The sequence below is a fragment of the Lotus japonicus genome, chromosome 6, assembly GCF_012489685.1.
Source record: "Lotus japonicus ecotype B-129 chromosome 6, LjGifu_v1.2".
NCBI classification, from domain to species: Eukaryota; Viridiplantae; Streptophyta; class Magnoliopsida; order Fabales; family Fabaceae; genus Lotus; species Lotus japonicus.
The window spans coordinates 50,898,336-50,920,115 of record NC_080046.1 but is presented as its reverse complement, the minus strand read 5'-3'; the positions used below and the strand labels follow the sequence as shown (position 1 = coordinate 50,920,115).

The window sequence follows — 21,780 nt, the reverse complement described above, 5'->3', positions numbered from 1 at the left end:
CCTGAGAAGGTCTCGATCCATTAAAACCATAAGGGCCCGAACCTCGGTTCGTCCCATCAAACATTCTCTCAAAATCTCGTCACTAGTATGACATAACTCTCCTGTTTCCCCACACTCAGACGTATAAAAGATATATGTATAATTGCACAACAAAGTTAGCACAATCCAACAAATAATGGCACATATATCAACACATGCTAAGATTAACCATTTAGCACATGAGGCTTAGGCCGTTGTTAATCATGCTATGTAAATCAATCCACAATTATAATCAAGCGATAACACATATGTCGGCCAAAGCCCCAGAAATCGGAGACACACGTCTCTATTGATTAACAACTGCCAAAGCCTCAAAAAACAATTTTCCAGATCACATAATCAAGTAAAAGCATAAACAATAAACAAGTCGAATTTATCGACTCCTAAGTCATTAGCTAGCAAGATAAGTTGCCCTCATCTCGAGGTTTTCCAGCTTCACACAACAAGAGTTCCTCACTCGCTTCACTCACAACTCCAAAGAGTTCTTCAGTCGAACCTTTGAGCAAGACATAACAAAATTCAACCAATTCAAGTCAGAACTAATAAAACAATAATTACTAATGTTAGACGAAGCATTATAAGCTTCAGATTACGATAACCTAACACGATAAGACGAGTTTTCGCAAAAGAGAAATTTCTCCTCCCCCCAATGGGTGCTCTCGGCCATGACACATGGAAATGTGTTCCGGCGCTTTTTCTTCAATCAAACTTGATTCATAGGTTATCATTAGTCGTATCTAGGGTAAATTAAAGCTCGAAAAAATTATCGGGTCGAAAACTGAAATAGGGACAATTTGGTCAAGGTTTTTAGCTCAGAAATTCAAAGTCGGAATTTTGAAAAATAAATTTGATGAGGTTGTTACTATCGACGTTTATGACGACTACTCCTACTGATGCTAAGCTCAGTCGAGAGTTTTTGATCCAAAAAGCGTAACCTCAGCTCAGAAATGGATATTTGGACTGTTTTGAATACCTACGACGATCCGGCGAGAATCGGCGAACATCGACGGAGTATTTGTGATGTATAAATTGTAGGGATGAAGTTTAGAAAGAAGAATCGAGTTATTTGTACAGTTTTACAAAGAGTTCCAAACTTTGAGCACAGAAAGACATAGAGAAAAGCGACAGAATTGACGATCAGAGGTTAGAAGTAGCATAAATACCTCAATGCCAACATATAGCAACTGACAGAGTGACGATCGGGCAAGAAATAACGAAAATCTTCTTCTCCTCTTCTCCCTTGGAAGCTCGCGGGTTTGGGTGGAATGGTGATGGAGATTTTTGAGTTTTTCTCCTATTTATAGGAGATGGAAAACGCGGGAAAATGAAAATTTCGCGATTCCGATTTTTCCTGTGCGTTCCTCTGTGAACTATTAGTGAGAATTTGGCGACATAATTTCAGAACTCGAAACAGGTTTCTTGGAATTTAGGTAATCGATCCAATAACGGTATTAGACGATTTAACCCGAAAAGTTACTTTTTGCAGTCGATGTCGGATTAGAAAACTTTCTTCTAAAGAAAGACTGGAAACATCGAATAAAATCGGTACCCACGTGTGGAATATTCGTTAGAATCTCCGAATAGAAAAATTCTTCATCGACAGTTTATTTTAAGGTTCTTGAGCTATCAGGAACTCAGTTTCGGCAAACTTCCAAGAATTGAAATCGATCGTTCGTACATTCCAGGGTTTTGTGTCGAAACACTTGTCATGGAAATGAATAAGAGAAATTCTTACATTCCTCTGAATATTTTTTGAATTTTTCTTCTATAGTGCTTTAAGAGCAGATTAGCCATTAACTAACGCTTTCGCCCTAAGGCAAAAGTGAATAAGGCTCGTACTATAACCTATAGTGACTGTAGTACTATTCTTAGTAATTTCCTGAACTTTCTCATTCATTAAGTTATTACAATTATTGAACACTCGTTCAATTTCCTTCACGATACATCGAAACCTAATCATGAATAGTAATTTGTTTATTTAATTCTATAACTAAAATTTTGGGTCTCACAGCGGTGGTGGTGGTGTATGTTTCCACTAAAATTTAACGAGTTGGTCAAAAACTCCATTTTTGTTGGTTTCTAGGTTGTCCTTCTCCTTCCAAGACACGAATAACACCATCTATAAGAATCTTCACCGGAAAATTGAAGGACATGGTGGAGCTCAGAGTGTCTTCCCTCCTTTCCACGATAGTGACATTCTACCTTGCTTCTTGGTACTAATGGTTCGTCCAACGATAAGAAAAATGAGATGAATTTTGTGAGGCATGCAAAACCTTCCTCATGAAGTAGAGAAAAGGAATGAGAGTGTGGTGAGGGCATTTGAGAGAGAGAAGCGGTGAAAGTATTCACTCGATGAAACGCGACAATTTGTCCTTTTAATTTCTAATTCAATCTTGAACACTTATTTAAAGAATCTTTATGAAGGTAGCTCCCACCGTAGTGTTTTTGTTCAGAGACGCACAAAGCTTTGTCTCTGCCATCTCCGAAGCTCTCCACCCTAACCCTTCTTCCTCCTTCACCCGCCTATTAATTTTCTCTATCTCTTCTTCGATACTGTTAAATTTCTTTTTTCCTTAGAAGAAGGGTTTTGCGTATTGATGGGGTTGTTTCTTCTCTGTGTTTTTTTTTTGTTGCAGTGAGGACTCCTTTGAGCTCTCATCCGAACCGGGTCTGAACCGAACCACTAGATGGTGCGTGGTGTTCCCGCCAGACAGTGGCAGATCTACCACCAGGCTTGGTAGGTCCAATGCCCTGGCTCAATGAAAAAAAAATTCTTTGGACCAGTTAAGTTTGTGGGTCCAAAAAAAATGAGAGAAAGGGCAAAATTTATAAGGTAAGGCAAAATTTAGGGACTCAATCATAAATTTGCCCTAGCTTCCCAAAATTTATGGTTCCGCCACTGCTGCCAGACGAGTCACCCATGATGAACACGCGGTCAAAGTCAACGCCGCCGCAACTCTACCACTCATCCCCACCACCCTCCTTGAAGCTCAGCCCTTGCCTCTGCAGCCACCTCACTGCCTCCACGACGTCGTCCACCGCCATTGGAAGCCGGTGCTCCGGTGCGAGGTGGTAGTCCGGCGCAACCACCAGGGCCTGGAGGCCCGAGGCGAGACGCATGCAACAGTTGTGAATGTGGGGCCACGTGCGCGAGCCAAAACCGAAGCCTCCACCGTGGAGAAACATAATCATAAGAAGTTTCATGTTCTTGTTGTGATTGTTGTTGTTGGTGTTTGGTGAAGAGGGTTTTAGAGGCGGAGAGAGAGAGGTTAAATTTCTTGTCAAAGAGGAAGTCCTTGAAGGTGATGGAGTTGTCTTCGACGGCGGCAGCGTAGAATTTGATGTTGTTGGAGCGGTGGACGGAGCCGACGTCGCTGAAGAGTTGGAGGAAGCCCATGCAGTCCTCTACTACGTGGGGAAGATAACCCATTGTATATTGTGTGTTTTTGCAATTTGATATGTTGATTGTGTTATGTGGATAGGCAAGGTTCTTCAAGAGGAAGGGATCAAATATATAATGCAAATCTACGGGTGTGTTGTTATTAATTGTGGATTTTGGTTGAGGGTGATTTCAAGATAAGGTGTGTGGCACGTGTACACCAAGCTATTGGTTTATTTTATTTATTTATTCCTTTTGGATTTTAGGAAGTTAATTAGGTTAGTTAAGTCATCTCTGTATGATAGCTCAAGTGGTAAAAGCGAAAGACACATGAGTTGGGGAGGGGAAGGTCTAGAGATCAATCTTTTGAGAGTGTAATTTATATTTCTGATATACCAAAAACAGTTAGTCAAGTTGCCTCCGTGATTATTCAAGTAATGCATGATTGATTAATTCATCCTAACAAGATTTTATATGTTCGAGTATTATATGAAAAGACTTTTAGAATGTGTTTTTACATGAACATGAAAGTCCTAGATCTAGGGTTAGGAGCACCATTGTTGAGCTCAAGAGAAAACCTATCTCATTCCTTGGGAACTTAGCCTTTTATAGTGGGGCTGAAGTTGTAACCTAGCTCTAATACATTTGGGTCGTGTCCTCAGCCTATTGGGCATCGCAGGTAACAGACCCAACAGTTATGATCTCGACACACGTATAGTTATAGTCTCGACACACGTACATGTCTCTCAATCCGTCATGTCTCCTGCATGGGCATACATCAAAGGTAATATTACTTACGTATTTTGGCTCGGAACCCTAAACCCTAGATATAAAATTTTATAATAAAAATGCTAGCTATGTTGACATCCATTGAGTGTGTGTGTGTGTATATATATATATATATGGTGAGAAAGGAAAATAAGAGAGAAGTATTGAATGTGATATACGATTTAATAATTAAAAAGTGAGAAATAAAGATAAAATTTATGATTATATATATAATAAAGATGCGGTGATTAAGAGGATTTTTTTTTACATTAGAAAAATAAGTTACAGTTTTTTAGGGTTAATCCTTGAACCTCCATTTTCCCAGAGGTTTAAGAAATTAGTGGAGAAAATTGTTTGGTGTGCAATATAGTAGATTAATATGATATGACTTATGAGCTTAGTATAGTAAGTGCTTGAGATGTCCTTAGTAATGTGTTAGGTACTCTTACAAGATTTGGGTTCCGGGACAAAATACGATCCGAACTAGAGTATGTTTTTAAAGAGTTTGATTCCTCCAAAGTGATGAAGTAACTTTGCAAGACAATGTGTAAGTCATCACAACCGTCGATTAAGAAATCATGAGTATGATTAAAATATTCTTGCACATGTAAAATGAATTATGATATTCTTTAAATCTCAACACTTTACCATGATGGCTTGCTTTACCTGGTAAAGTGACTAATTACTCATTTTAGATTAGTCAAATTCGTCTAACATTTTTTCCAAGGGATGTCAAAATAATATTGAGAATGTGAAGTTTGGAATGCAACATTCACAAGTTTGATAAAAGCTTTAAAAAAATTATTCTCAAATAGGATGGACTAACAAACATGTAACTTGCCTATGATTTCTAGAAATTTCAATCTCATGTCAAATAAAGAGAATCTTAACATTTCTATAGGAATGAAAATTGTTTGTCACTAACACTCCTTGCGCTACACATTTGCTATTTTTAATTAAATAATTTTAAAAAACAAAATGAGAATAGTATATGCCAACCAAAAATATTATTCATTTACCCAAAAAAAAGTCAAAAGTCATTCCTAGGAATATTATTCTAAAACTTGAAATAAACTCCCCAGTGAGTTTTTGAATTAGAACCTGATGAACTAGTACATCGATATTTTTTTTCATAATTTTATTATTTTTAATAAAAAATAATACAATGTTTAAATTATATAACAAATTTTCACAGTTTACATTGGGTGTGCATCTTGGGATCAAATCCCCTCATGTTTAAATTCTCTCTTATTTCTTTAGGTTGACATTTTATATCTATCTTTCTCCTCATATGTAATAGATCGATAACTAAAAATATTGAAATATTTATAAATAAATAGATAAATATAGACATTATCATGTGAAGTGGGAGAATCTTATTTCATATCTTGAAGGCCTTAATTTCCTCCTTGTAACTAGCAGGATTAAAAATGACATTTGTATAACGTGTGTAATGTGTTTGTCTTTGACCCAAAAAAATAAGATGTGTAATGTATTAAATACGTGTTAAATAAACAGAAAATAAATAATAATTGGTGAAGGAAAAACAAGACAGTAATTCATCGCTGTTATTGTTCTACTAAAATAGAGGAACATAACCAATAATAGAAAGTTAAAACCTATTCTTAAGGTACATGCCATCTGAAACAAACACATAAATTTGCTATAGAACGTGGTTTGTTTTTGTCATCGTACAATCAAACAGGACAACAATAAACTTAGATCCTTGTGAGTCATAAATCATAAGTTTCAAAACCTGATACAATCATAGCAGAACAAAAAGTGGAAGTCACACGTCGAATAGTATAGGGAGAATATCATAAGGAAGACAAAAACTATGGGGGATTTTGCAGGAAATGCATGTTACAATGTATCCGTGATTCATCCCAATCGAATATGGCAAACTGCTAATGTTGTAAAATCAGAGCTCAGTGTTCTCGCCTTTCAAATTTGCTTCACGGCATTCTTCTCTAGTCTGTTCTTCTATATTTGTAAACGCATCCTACAACCACGTCTACTTTCCCAAATCGCTGTAAGTAAAAACAAGTGTTTCAATTCCTCTGTAAAATGATGAAATGTGATTGAAAATTAGTGTAATATTTTTAATTAAAAAACAAACAAACCTGGGAAATCTCCCGCTATGCGCCGAGGTATAGGAAAAGACCGTATCCACTTCGTGGATTTAATGTAGGTCTGCCTCAATTTATCAAGGGAATAAAGCCTTGGCGCAGCGGTAAGGTTGGGTTTGCAGTCAAATATTCGAGCCATGGAACAATTCTAAGAATTTCATAATAAATTAATAACAAATATGTTATTTGTTATTCTAACTTGAGGGTATTCCAAATTCAAATTTGCAGGTTGGCTTCATCCTAACGAAACCATTTATAGGGAGTTATGATTCTGTTTTTCAGTTCATTTATCCTGTAAATGGGGTCATAAACATTGAAGTACTAGGAAACATTGGATTGATATTCTACTCATTCCTCAGTGGTTTGGAGATGAATTTGAATACCATTCTAAAAGCAAATAGTAAAGCAAAAAGCATTGCCATTGCCGGGATCGTCTTTCCCATGGCGACGGCACCAGCTTTATATGCATGCACCGAAAAGTTTATATGGGACCTTCTTTCTACAAACTTGAAGAAGACACAACTCATGCTTATTTACTTTGGACTCTAGTTATCACTGTAACAGGTTTTCCAGTCGTAGCTTACTGCCTTTCTGATCTCAAGCTCCTTCATACGGGTCTCGGCAAAAATGCTTTAACAGCAGCCATGATTAGTGATACTTATGCATGGATTCTTTTCACATTAGCGGTTCCATTTTGTATTAATGCTAAAGGAGCAATTTACTCAGTGGTATGTACCATAATATTCATTGTATTTTGCATCTTTGTGCTACATCCTGTGTTTATAAGGTTCATTAATAGCAAGACCGAAAATGATGACTGGAACAATGGCCAGCTAGTCTTTGTGGTGATGGGGGTCTTAGCTTTTTCATACTTAACAGATCTTCTTGGAACTCATGGGATTGTTGGGGCTTTTGTGTATGGACTCATTCTACCTCATGGCAAATTTTCTGACATGGTTATGTCAGTTTCAGATGATTTTGCTACTGGGTTTCTAGCACCAATCTACTTCGCTGGAGTTGGATTAAGACTCACATTACCATCTATTTTTGAGCAGCAAAATTGGCACTTGACATTGCTAGTTGTACTTTTGCTGTGTGTTCCAAAGATTTTAAGCACTATGTTCACTGGTTTCTTCTTCGGCATGTGCAACCAAGAAGGTCTAGCCTTGGGCTTGATTATGAATACCAAGGGTGCCATGGCACTGATCATGCTAAATATTGCTTGGGATAGAGGGGTATTGATTTATTTTAGTCATACTATTTAATTTAGTACATGTTTGAAAACTGTCGTGAAGCCAAAATCATGGTAAACAAAAGTAAAAGGAAATGGATTTTGGTTCACTTTTGTTTTTCCGAACGCGTTGCCAAACATGCACTTATTAAAATTCTTTAGTTTTGATTACTCAAACAATATCTATTGAAATGTGATATTGCAGATATTCTCTCCAGCAACCTACACTGTTATTACCTCTGTTGTTCTCCTAATGACTGCAGTGGTATCTCCAACTATTAATATCATCTACAAGCCTAGAAAGATATTTGGGCAGAACAATCTAAAGACAATACAAAAGCTAAGAGCTGATGCAGAGCTTCGAATTCTGACGTGTGTCCACAACACCCGCCAAGCCACCGGCATGATCAGCTTAATTAAATTATTTAATATCACAAGACTTTCTCCAATACAAGTTTTTACACTCTACCTTGTTGAATTCACCAAACGCGGTGCTGCGCTTGTTGCTGCTCACATGGAGAAGCCTAGAAGCCATAACAGAGTGCAAAACCTGACTGCAACACAGGTAGAGTTAGATAACATTACTAGTATCTTCGAAGAATTCAGAGAGGAACATGATGCTGCAAGAGTCCATACCTCAAGTGTCATGTCAAACTACGACACCATTCATGAGGATATACACATGACAGCAAATGAGAAACATACAAGCCTAATTCTCCTTCCATTCCACAAACAATTATCTTCAGAAGGGGTGTTAGAGACAACAAGTCTTCAATATAGAGATATAAACCAAATGGTAATGCATGATGCACCTTGTTCTGTGGGAATCTTTGTTGATCGTTGTTCTAGGATCTTACCGAAAAAGGACTTCCACATTCTCATGCTTTTTATTGGTGGTCCTCATGATCGTGAAGCCTTGGCTGTTGCGCAGAGGATGGCGGGGAAGACAGAAGTCATGCTAACAGTGCTTCGATTCTTATTTCTTGATGAACTGGCAGAGGTGGATACAAAAAGTTACCCTGAAGCGCAAAGGTTGTTATCTTCTGTGATGGACATTGAGCAGCAGAAAGAGTTGGACGATGAGTATGTGAGTTCATTCAGACTCAAAACAGTGAATATGAGTGATAATTCTATATCCTACTCAGAGATCGGTGTGCATTCTATTACTGATATCAACACAGTCCTAAATGAGATAGAAAATAATGGCTGCGATTTATACATAATTGGACAAGGAAATTGTAAGAACTCTCGTGTGTTCTCGAATTTATTGGAGTGGTGTGATTTCCCAGAACTTGGAGTTATGGGGGATATTATTGCGTCAAAGAATTTTAGTTCACGTTCATCTATGCTGGTTGTGCAGCAGTATGGGTTTGGAGGAATGGTTTATGGAAAAGATGGGTTCAAGTCGCTTGAGGTGAGAACAGATCAATAACGGTTGTTAAGGATTTAACATGTGTATACGATGAAAAAAGCTCGCTTTGTTTGCTTATTATGTTTCCTGAATTATTTAGCTTTTGCGTGAATTTATGACAACATTTAATTTAATATATTTTTATTATTTTTATGCTTCAAATTTGAATTTATTGGGTAGGAACACAATAAGGGTAATGATTATTTATATATTTCAAATAAATATATATATGTTTTTTTATTTTTAATAAATAATTCCTTTTTAAATCAGATTTAATATTTTTTAGTATTTAAAATTATATGGTCCCATCAAATTTAAAATTTGAAGTGTTTAATAGGAATTTATTATTTATCATCTTTTTTAAAATTTTAAAATAATATACATATGTATGTATATATTAGTAGTAAAGTAAGTCGCCTAAATTATACGGTACATAATTTCGAAGAGAAAGTAGACATCTTTGATGTTGTTGATCGTATTAATCTCGATGCTGAAGTACTTTTGTGAGTTGTTGAATCTTCATAACCATTGTTTCCTAGAAGTGAAGTGTAATAAGATTTCATAACATAGCATGGAGATGAAAAAAAGATGTTTAAAATCGAATATAAAGAAAGTTGCACTAATTAAAATTGACAAAAAAAACACACACACACACAAAAGATTTGTGTGCAGAAATTGAAACCTGAAACGGACAAAAAGAACTATTAGACATGCTAAATCAGAATGAAAAAGAAGATGATAAAACCAATGATGAACTTGCGATGTAGCCTAGTTGTGGAAAATTCTAAAATTTTAATAAAATAGAAATAAAATGTGAATAGATTGAAAAAAAATTAAATAAGATGAATCATATGATGATGACACATAAAATATGTGAAAGAGATAAAGATGAAACACTAAAATGATAAAAATAAAAAAGGAAGGAAGGAAAGAAGAATATGGTGATTCGAAAGGGGAAGAAGGTGAAAGCTCTTACCTTGTAAAGGGATTACGAACAAAATGACATCATAAATATTTCAAGAAAAAATTTCAGGAAAGATAAAGAAGTTTGGTGAATATGGAAGAAGACGAAAGTATTTTTATTGAGGCTCTCTCATATGACATCTTTGTCATCAAAATAGCACAAGGGTACTAGACTGTTTTTCTTTTTGCCTTGGATTGTACTGAATCTACATGAGAAGTTTGTTCCCATGATATTTCTTATTTATCAATACAATTTTTTGTTCTAAAAAAAATTATAATGGAGTAGAAGCATGATAAAGGTTAATACGTAAGAACATTGCAAAACAAGATTTGCGTTGTTTGATTTTTTTAGGAAGACGTGCGGCATAAAGGTTGAATGACATGCATCAAGAGAAGAGTTAAGATATAAAACACCAATTTTGAATGAATATACTAATGAAAGGTATGCATTGAAGAAATATTTGGTCGACAAACCTTGATATGATTGATCATGATGCTTTGAGCAAGTACAATAGAAAGTTAAAAACTGGGAATCTCATTGGGAAGAGATCACTTGAATATGATTGTGTGTGCAGGACACGATAAAGAAAATTCTATAAACTTGTTTACAAATAATATCACATGGTTATATAAAAATATCATTAAACGGATTAAGAAATAAAAAGTTTGAAAATTCAAAAGAATTCATGATCATTGTAATATAATAGTAATCGTTTGAATAATGCGATTGATTTCGGCATTGCTATTCCAATTTCAACAAACTTTAATCATAATTTTATGCATCATTGTTGACATGTTTACAAATTTGATATCCAATTAATTTAAAATGGATTCCAAGCACCACATATAACACATATTTGAATTTTTTATATCATTATAAAAATTATTGGGGAAATTAATTTTGAAATTGGAATTACTTCAAATACATATAAAATAAAAAATTATTTTTGAGAAAAAAAATTGATGATGTAAATTTTAAAAAAATCAATATCTATTTGACTTTTAAAAAAACAATTCTTTGAAAAAATCAAAATAACACAAATGATTATGTTGAAAATTTTAAAAAATCAATATTATTTACATTTAATTTCCATTTTAAAACCAATAATAGTAATCAGATTGTAAAATATTCCTATAACAAATGTAATATTAACATTGAATTTTCTCGTTTTATAGCATGACATATTATTGATTCTATTTCATCTTTATTTATTATCTCAAGTGGTAAAAGCGGGAGACAAATGAGTTGGGTAGGGACGGTCCAGAGATCAATATTAAAAAGTGTAATTTATATTTTTGATGTACCAAAAAAATTAGTCAAGTTGCCTCCGTAATTGTTCAAGTAATGCATATAATTGATTAATTCATCCTAACAAGATTTTATATGTTCGAGTATTATGTATGAAAAAGACTTATACATCATATAACTAGCAAATGTGATTGTTCCTATATAACTTGTTAGATCTTAGAGTTATATTTAATTAATATTGTCTTTCAAAATAGAATTAAGTAATATTTACGATTAGTGATCAGATATATAGATATAAAATTTCTTAATAAAAATGATAGCTAGGTTGACATCCATTGAGTATAGATAATTAGATATATATATATAGGGTGAGAAAGGAAAATAAGAGAGAAGTACTGGATTTGATAAATGATTTAATAATTAAAAAGTGAGAAATAAAGATAAAATATATGATAATATATATATATATATATAATAAAGATGCAGTGTTGGACACTAATATTCAAATTCCTTCCCCAAGAGTAAATAATGTTGGCTGCTTTCCAGGTTCTATAATCTTATCCCTACTTTTCTATAGTCTTAATTGCTTTAGGAATCTTCATACATATTTTTCAATCCTTTTTAGGCACTATTGGACAAACAAATAATGTTTTTGCGACCTATAAGGCCCAAGCTGCGTCTTATGCAAGATTGAGAAGGAAAGCTATCATGAAGAACAAATCTTTTTTTTTTGAAATTAAGAACAAATCTAAAATGAATAGTCACGCACAAGGTTGTATATTAATATTAGTTTTATCTACTAATCTAAATCTAATCTAAATCTAAATAGTATATAAAAGAGAACCTAAAAGATGGCAAGTTTTGACACTTGGCATCCATTGGGAGATGTTTCAACTATTTTTCTAGGATTAAAAAAATCAAAAATAAATTAGTATTACTACTTTAGGAAACTTGAGAATGGCTCAATTGCTATTTGATGTATAATTAAAGGGTAAGCATGTAATAAGCCATGTAAATTATTTTATTTTTGACTTTTTTTAATCTTAAATATATCTTACATTAATCAAAACGCACAAGTTTTTATCCCACTACCTACCTCTAAACCAATCAGTTTTTAACATATTAATAAATTTAAAAAATCTGATCATGTTATTGAAATGATTCAATAGTGTTGTTATTTAAGCATTGTGTAGTGCTGTTTTAAACTTTTTAATGCCTTTTTGAAGAAAGAAAAATTCCGTACCTTTCCCTTGACTACCTCTTTCCCTTCTAATTTCCTAATTTTGAAAAACAAATCAAATAATATAGCCTCCCAATCTAACCAATTAAAAAAAGGCTAAATAAATATCTGATCATTATGTTTTGTTTCACGTGCATAATCATTGCCTTGAAAAAATTCCAATGACATTAATTCTCTAAACTTCCCAAACGTATTTAACTTTAGTATTCAATTTTTTTGGATACTATCAACTATTGTTTGTGATTGGTTAATTTTGCCAACCCACTCTGATATCATTCATGATACTTCTCCTATAAATAACTCCAGAATTTTCAAGGCAATACACAATATCTTTTTTCTTAATCCACTTTTCGTTTTTGTTGATCAAGTTTGATATATTGGTGATGACTTAGTCTAAGTTTATTATACAGGTTTGTTTCCTATTCCTATATGAAATCTTCTAAGTTGTTGGCTATACTTTTATGCTTGATTTATGCTTCCTCTTTTATTTTTTGTCTATAGCTTTTATACCCGCACGATTAAAAAATGTTGGAATATATTAGTCTTGCAAGAGATAATATGGAGCCATGTTTCTAGATGGATATTGTAGATTAGAGAATCCATCATAAGCAAAATATATAGGTAAACTTCTGATTTCTTTACCCAATTTTTTTTTCCATATTCAGTGGTTCTTACAGTGTGTTATTTGAAACTTTGCAGTTGAATTTTGGGCTTTTAGTGTTTGAACGCTCTTCTTTGCGTCCTGGATTATGTGAAGCATACATTGACTCTCATTGATTTGGCTGCAATTTATAATGGTGAGTTGAACTCAATTGCTTTTTAGTATTCTTCTTGATTCTTTCTACCTGTTCACTTATTCACAATTAATTTCTTCTTGGTTGCTTTGTAGTTATTAAAAGTAGATATATAGAAGCAATATAATTTGATTGTGAATATATAGGGCTCCCATGAGGAATTAGAGAAGAATAAACATTTTAGTTTTGAATTATTTTATGCACTAAAAAGTAAAAAGACTACTATTAATGACTAATTCAAATTGGATTCCCCACTAATATTTTGTTGGTCAATCATATTTTTTCAGCTGATTATTTTCAACCATGTATTTATCTATAATTAAAACCACCTCATCAATAGCCAATCATATTTAAACATTGTAAGTGTTCTTTTAAACCTCATAAATTCCTTTTCTGATTCTTTTTTCTTTTTACTTCCATTCCCTTGACTACCTTCCTATCTTCTAATTTCCTATTGTTGAAAAAAAAAATACAAAAATATTCCCCCCCCAATCTGACCAGTTAAAAAAAGGAGAAATAAATAGCTTATCATTTTGTAATGTTTCATGTGCACGTACAATTGTGTGTCAAGAAAGAAGGAGGTCAAGAATTATTATTACATATGGTGAAGTCAAGAATTTTTTAATTATTATTAATGAGGTCAAGTATTTATAAGGAAATATCTTCTTTTAGTAATTCAGATGGTGAAGTTATAATTAAATATGTTTAGAAGTAAAAATATATAAAACTATGATGAATATGTCATACTATTTTCCACGGTATTTATCAGTCATTTTCGATAAAATTTTCTACACAAGTTTATGCTATTTTTAGACTTTTAAATTATTTTAAGAGAATATATATAGAAGCAATATAATTTAATTGCGAAAATTGAGAAGCCAGAGGGGAGAACATTTTCAGTTATATTTATTTTTGTTTAAGTTTTTTTTTAGAAAACAAAATGTATATTAGCTAAATGCTTGAGAGCAAGACTCTCAAGCAAGGAGTACAATCCAACTACGGAGAGGAACATTTTGCATGAAAATGCTTTCAAGTTGAAACTAATAGAAAATGTTTTGTTATAATTTTAGTACTTTTCTCATATTTTTTAAATAATTTAAGAGTAGATATACATAAGCATTATAATTTGATTGTGAATATAGGGCTTCCATGTGGAATTAGAGAAAAATAAACATATTTAGTCTATATTTATTAATTATATAGCAAAAAGCTCCTACATGAGCAACATTTTGCATGAAAATTCTTTGAAACTAATAGAAAATGTTTTGTTATAATTTAGTACTTTTCTCATACTTTTTAAATAATTTAAGAGTAAATATACATAAACATTTTAATTTGATTGTGAATATAGGTCTCCCACGAGGAATTAGAGAAGAATAAAAATATTTAACTTATATTTATTAATTTTATACTAAAAAGCTCCTACATGAGGAACAATTTGTTATTAATTAAAATATTTTCAAAGTTGAAACTAATAGCAAATGTTTTAATAGTAATTTTTCCATATTTTAAATAATTTTTAAAAGTAGATATACAAAACCATTTTTATTTGATTGGGAAAATATGGATTCCACGGGGAAGAACATTTATGTTAAAATATTTTGAAGTTGAAAATAGCAAACAATATAATTTTAGATTTTTTTTCATAAGTTTAAAGGTAAAGGTATATAAAAAGTCTTTTGAGAGAGAGAGAGAGAGAGAGAGAGAGAGAGAGAGAGAGAGAGAGAGAGAGAGAGAGAGAGAGAGAGAGAGAGAGAGAGAGAGAGAGAGAGAGAGAGAGAGAGAGAGAGAGAGAGAGAGAGAGAGAGAGAGAGAGAGAGAGAGAGAGAGAGAGAGAGAGAGAGAAGAGAGAGAGAGAGAGAGAGAGAGAGAGAGAGAGAGAGAGAGAGAGAGAGAGAGAGAGGAGAGAGAGAGAGAGAGAGAGAGAGAGAGAGAGAGAGAGAGAGAGAGAGAGAGAGAGAGGAGAGAGAGAGAGAGGAGAGAGGAGAGAGAGAGAGGAGAGAGAGAGAGAGAGAGAGAGAGAGAGAGAGAGAGAGAGAGAGAGAGTGCACCTTGAAGAAGGGGTAGGAAAAAATTCATCAAAGCGAATAACCTTACAGAGAATCATTATGTTTGGTTTGAAATTCATAAAGATGATCCACGCGTTATTCATGTTGGAGTCATGAACGAAATAATTTCGTGAAAAAATTCTCCCACCAGAAGTCAAATATTGAAATTTTGCAGTTGTGTTTTTTATTTTTCTTGGAGGGTTAACAATTAGATAGATTAAATTTTAAATCCAACAATTTTGTATGCTTTACTAGAATGTAGTGTTTTTCCACTAGAGATATCTATTGTGATTTTTAGTTAAACGTTCTTGCTTTTTGATAAATATATTATAGTATTTTATACAAGAGAATTATTATTGCATCCTTTAAATTTTTGTACCCATCTGTATTTATTTAGAGTTTAGAAAATCACAATGATATAGTGTAAAGAATGTAATTTAATATGTAATCCATATTCTCTATCAATTTTTATAAGTTATAAATTGTGTAAACTTATTTGGAGATAGAAAAAACGAAAAAAAGAAAAGAAAAAAATTATACAATTTATTATATTATTATTTCTTAAACAAATTAATCAAATAAAAAATAATATTTACATATACTTTTCATTTATACAAAATAAATGATTCTATATATTAAAAGAAAATTATTATATACTTAGAAATATGTCCCCGTGCATCGGCACAGGTATACATACTAGTCTAATATAAAAGTGTGATATTTTTGATAACTTTGTGTTGTCACTGAGTTTGTAGGCGTTGGTCAAGCTTTTTTTACTCCAGATGCATTTTCGGGCTTTTCCCAAATGCAATATATGTATTCTAGCCCAACTCAAAATATATTGTGGAGTGTATGAACCTATTGTTCTCCTTTAGGTAATTTATGCATTGTATTAAAATGTTTAAATTAGATAGTGAAATTGTTCTCCAAAAATTATTCAACTTAATTTCAGCAATTTTAATATGGTTGCACATGTAGGTATGCATACAGGCAGTAGTTCAAATCAGTCGAATTCAGATAATGGTTCATCGCATGGAGCTGGTAAACTAAACTTCATTTTCAACATGGCCTAATAGATGACAGTTATGTCAATATCAGTTTCACATTCTCTAAAATTATTTTTTATTGTACAGGATCATCTACATAACCACAAAAAAGTTCCATTTCAGATCAAAGTAGCATACTCACATCATCAGTTGGAACTGTAAGGTTCAAACGCATATCTATATCGTTTATCATGTTTTGAATGATAACAATTTCAAGGGTATAAATGAAATACTAAAATTTATATATTGTGTATTTCAGGAAATATCATGTCTTATCATCCATACCCGTCATGTGAACTGTCCAAGCAAAAATGCAAAATCCGCAAGACAGTTCAAACCCTGAAGAGTTGGTCAAAGTCAATTGTCTAGTCACAAGACCGTATGAGGAAAGAAGGTCGTCTAAGGAAAGAAGACAGTCTAAAACAAGAGGATTGTCTAAAGGATCAAAGAAATTTTATCCAACGGAGCAAGCTTTAAAGTCTACAGATTAAGCGTCATCTTCATATTTGGAAATATCTTAGACTACTTGGTAAAGAAGAAATCAAGGATCAAGCCAAACATTACAAGCTAAAGCATGGAACAAATTTCAGTGCATCATCTCAAGCCACTGTGAAATGAGGAAGAAGAAAGAGTGATAAAGCTCTTGCCAAACAGTTCAAGTTAAAGCGTGAAAGGATATTCACGACCTCATCATTAAATGTTTTCAGACAAGGAGAAGGAAATTCAAAGGTTAAGCCAGATAGTCAAAGCAAAGGCGCGAAAGATATTTCATGGCATCATCACAAACTGTCCAAAGGAAGAGCTAGACTGTTCAGACTACACTATGTAAAGTTTTATTCGTCTGATGACTACTGTCTGATGGGTACTGTCCTCATTCTACCGTCCAGGACAACGAACCAGGAAAATTCAAATTGAAAATATCTTCTGATAAAAAAGGGGACTTGTCAAATCAGCTTAGAGAAGAAGCAAAGAAGCTCACGTGATTTCTATCTCTACACATTCCCCAATGCACGAATTACAATGTTGTCATAAAAGTACAAAAAGGAAGAGAGAGAGAAAGTACCACTTTGAGCTAAAAGTCAAGGGGAGTAGGTACAAGATATTTAATGCTCAAGAAAAGAGATGTTGGAGCAACGGTTAGAAAATTGAAAGGCTCTCAATGTGCCAACACATCACTATCCACTAGAAGCCTTGAAGATATAAAAGGAAGACTTGAAGACTTGTAAGAGAGAGAGAGAGAGAGAGTAGCACAATGTATATGAAGAGAAGAAAAGAATGGAGAAATCACTTAGCATTCCAACCATCCTTCATTTCAAGTGATCTTCATCCTTTGAAGAAAAGCTAAGAGTCAAACACTTCTTCTTCTCAACCATGTACTAGAGAACCAAACTTCGAATCCTCTCCAAGTACTTAACACTCAAAGTATTGAGATTAAGAGTCATATCTTAGAAAGAGAGCACAGATCCAAAAGATTCGAATCCTCTCTCAAGCCTCTCTAGATCTAGAACACAAAGTTTCCTAAGAGTCAAATTTGTCCAAAACACTTTGTAGTTCAATTGAGCCGAACCGTCTACCTCACTCTTGTAAGATGAGATTATGTAGAAGAAAAACATCTTGCAAAAGATTTTTTTAGGAGAAGTCCTGATAATACTTGTAAGGAGGCGTCCTGAAAATACGTGAGAGGAGATGTCCTTAGAATACATGGTGGGAGAAGTCCCTTAGAATACTTGTTGTGGGAGAAGTCCTTGAGAATACTTGTGTTATTTACTTGCATCTCAGGAACTAGCACCTCACATAGACATCAAAGGAAAAATAGCTTGAGAATTCCTTATACTATCATTGAACAAGTTTCAAGAAGAAGTTTCGGCTTCAATTCAGAAGACATGGAGCAAGGTGAGACGAGTCCATTACCTGATAACCAAACATCAGAAAGGCACTCATAATTGTATTCAAAGGCAGAAATGACAGGTAAACTTCTTACACTGTATGGTACTTTAATAATACCATTTCATTGCAGTAAGCTAATTTTAAGAAAGTTTGTGCTGCAAAGGTGTTTTATTTGGGGGATGCATCTTATGTATGCTCTAATTGTCAATCTATTATGTGGTATGAAGAGGAGGCAGTTAAGTTTGATCATAGCGAAATTCCAAAATTCAAGATTTGTTGCATGAAAGAAAAAATTACACTTCCATTCCTAAGAAAACCTCCTCAACTATTATATAATTTGATGAACGAGATAAATGACAGATACAAGAATTTCAAGGAGAATATCAGAGCGTAAAACAATTTATTTTCGTTCACTTCACTTGGAGGCAATGTAGAATCAGGTATAAATGATGGAAATGACCCTCCTCGGTTTATACTAAGTGCCCAAAATTGTCATCGGATTGGAAGTCTGATACCTCCTAAAGGAGCTCCTGCTAAGTTTACTCAACTCTATATATATGATACTCATAATGAGTTTTCAAATAGAATGAAAATTTTCAGGTATTTTCTGAACTACTTACAAATTTATGAACAAAATCTATACCTTGATGTTATGGTTGCTGATGCTAAATTCTTACTTTCGTTTTTTTATATCAGTTCAAGTTCAAGGAAAAGTCCACTTGATCCTTCCTTAATGAAGGACTTGACTGCATTGATTGACAAAGACAATGAATTAGCAAAAATGTTTCAGAGAGTTAAAGACTTTGTCGAGACTGATGGTTCTTCAAATTTCTATCTCAAATTGTATTGTAACAAAACTAAGGATCCAAGAACTTATAATATGCCCACGGCTGATGAGGTGGCGGCTTTGATTATAGGTGATCTAGACACTGTGAATGAAGGTAATATTATTGTCAAGGGTACCGACGGAGGTTTTCAACGACTTCCTGAAAGAAAGAAAAAACCCTTCTTACATTCCTCTTCAATATCTTTTATTATTTCCATATGGAGAAGATGGTTTTAAGGGGAATATACCACTACGAGAAGATCACATGCAAGACGATTTTCGAAAGGGATACAAAGTTGCAATCAAGGAATTTATTTCTTACCATATCCAACAAAGGGACATAGAGCATTGGCATTTAGTGAGCACATGTCGATTATTTCAGCAATTTATTGTAGACTGCTACACTATGATTGAATCAGATAAAATGTCTTAATATGGAAATAATCAACAGAAGTTTCGCTCAGATATTTTTAGAGGCTTGCAAGAAGCTGTAACTAGAGGAGATGTCCAACCCTCCTCTGCTGAAAAATGTGTCATTTTACCTCTTTCTTTCACAGGTGGGATGCGATACATGTTCAACAATTGTCAAGATGACATGACTATTTGCAAAAGATTTGAGTATCTAGATTTATTTATAACCATGACCTGCAATGCAAACTGGAAAGAAATTCAAGATTTTGTAACTCCAAGAGGTCTTCGAACAGATGACCGACCTGACATTGTGGCTAGAGTTTTCAAAATGAAGTTGAATGATTTGATGTCCAATTTGAAGAAAGTAAAAATATTTGGAGAAGTGCAAGCAGGCAAGCATTTTTAATTTTTTTTTCTTTTTTTATGTTTTATTTTTTCCTGTAATTTACTAATTGTTATGTTAATTACCTACATACTTCAAAACCTTTAACTGCAGGTACGTACACAATTGTGTTTCAGAAAAAGAAGGCTTCCACATGACCACATCTTAATATGGTTGCAAGGTGAAGGGAAGTTTAAAACATGGGATGACATTGATAAGGTAATATCAGCTGAGTTACCGGATCCTGTGTTATATCCTGCTTTGTCAACAACAGTTTCAAATTATATGATGCATGGTCCATGTGGGTTTGCTAACATGAATTCTGCCTGTATGAAAAATGAAAAGTGTGAGAAATTTTTCCCATAACAATTTCAGAGCTCAACTACAATTGATGAGGAAGGCTATCCTAAATACAGGAGAAGAAATACTAGAGTTAGTGTTACAAAGAAAGACACTGTGATGGATAATACGTATGTTGTACCTTATAATCCAGGTCTCCTCGTGAGGTATCAGGCCCATATCAACGTGGAGTACTGTAACAAGTCAAACTCCATAAAATATTTGTTTAAATATGTAAATAAAGGTCCTGATAGAGTTTCTGTTGAAATTTCTAATAGAGATAAAGATTCAAATAAAGAAAAAGGTGTTGACGAGATAAAGCATTATTACGACTGCACGTATTTGTCTCCATGATAAGTGCCAATTTTACCACGTTTGCTAGTGTATTTCAGGCACTTATCTTGTGAAATTACTCGAAAAAGCTTGTAGATTAACTCTCTTCATGTTTAGAACTTATAAACTTGTAAAAATTGAACTTAGATTGATTTTAATGTATATTTTAGTTCAAATCTAATTGCAGGGTCAAAGATCTGGAATGAATATGGATTTTCAGGAATATCCTTAGATTCCCCACTCAGCCCATTCATTTTTCCCGCTCAGCCCTCAAAGCTCATAACCCTAACTACCAAGGGCTGAGCGCCCAACTTGAGGGGCTGAGCCCTCAAGGTCCAGATTTCTGACTATCCAAGGCTGAGCGCCCAAAAGGAGGGGCTGAGCGCCCCATAAACAAAAGAAGGAAACCCAAGTCTGAAGTAACTGGGGGCTGAGCGCCCCGTTCGTAAAAACAGTATAAATAGGGCGGCTTCAGCAGACAGAAAAGGATCCAGAGTTAGAAAATCAGATTGAGACAGAGAGAAAGATAAGAGAACGACTAGAGCTCATCCCAAGGAGAAAAGGAAGGGGTTTTGAGGTCGGTTGATCGTCCGTTGAGCTGGAGACACGCCGAGGACGCCGCACCGCGCCGATCATCATCTTCTTCATTGTTTTTCTTTGTAAGCTTTTGAGCATCCATGAAAATGGATAGCTAAGCTCTTTTTGTTGGGATTGATTGTAGCCTTTTGACTTTATGCACTCACTTTGATCTATATATATGAATCTTTGTTTCTATTGATGGTTTCAATGATTTTACTTTGTTCTTAATGCTTGTTTTAGCTTGATCATCTAAGACATGAAAATGGATTTGATAAGTTTAGTGAGAACTAGCTAATTGAATCTGATCTAGGTGAATATCATCTAATGAATCTAAGGTCTAGAGATAGGATTGGATCATTAGTCAAAATAACATCTATGCTTAATGCTTCTTGCTTTGTTAATCAATCAAGAGATTGAGGGTTAACTTAGGAAGACGATAATCTTCGCATAGGGAGACCGTGTAGCAAGATAAGAAATGGTGTGATGGAACCAACCATAGGACGAGATTTATGTGTGAAGTCTTAAAGTGCGTAAAGTCAATCGGTGAATTCCAATTCCAACAGTTTTCTCTAATTGTTTTCAATCCGTTTAAACTTCCGCTTATTCGCTTTTACATGTGCTATTAGTTGCTTGTTAAGAACAATCTCTAAACAAAAATTATGAATTTATTGCTTAAGCGATTTAGCTAAAGAATGGTGTTATATTTACAATTCCCTGTGGATACGA

General features: G+C 33.8%; 1 protein-coding gene across 1 annotated transcript; it reads left to right on the top strand.

Moving 5' to 3' along the window:
- The first annotated feature begins 6,549 nt into the window (after positions 1-6,549).
- LOC130725512 (cation/H(+) antiporter 15-like) lies at positions 6,550-20,496 on the top strand. The gene is made up of 8 exons (XM_057576731.1): positions 6,550-7,550; positions 7,752-8,960; positions 16,230-16,292; positions 16,385-16,455; positions 18,881-19,125; positions 19,568-19,785; positions 19,918-20,022; positions 20,179-20,496. Exons 1-8 carry the CDS (start codon positions 6,783-6,785, stop codon positions 20,494-20,496), a joined length of 2,997 nt encoding a protein of 998 aa, XP_057432714.1. The 5' UTR covers positions 6,550-6,782.
- The last annotated feature ends 1,284 nt before the right edge of the window (positions 20,497-21,780 follow it).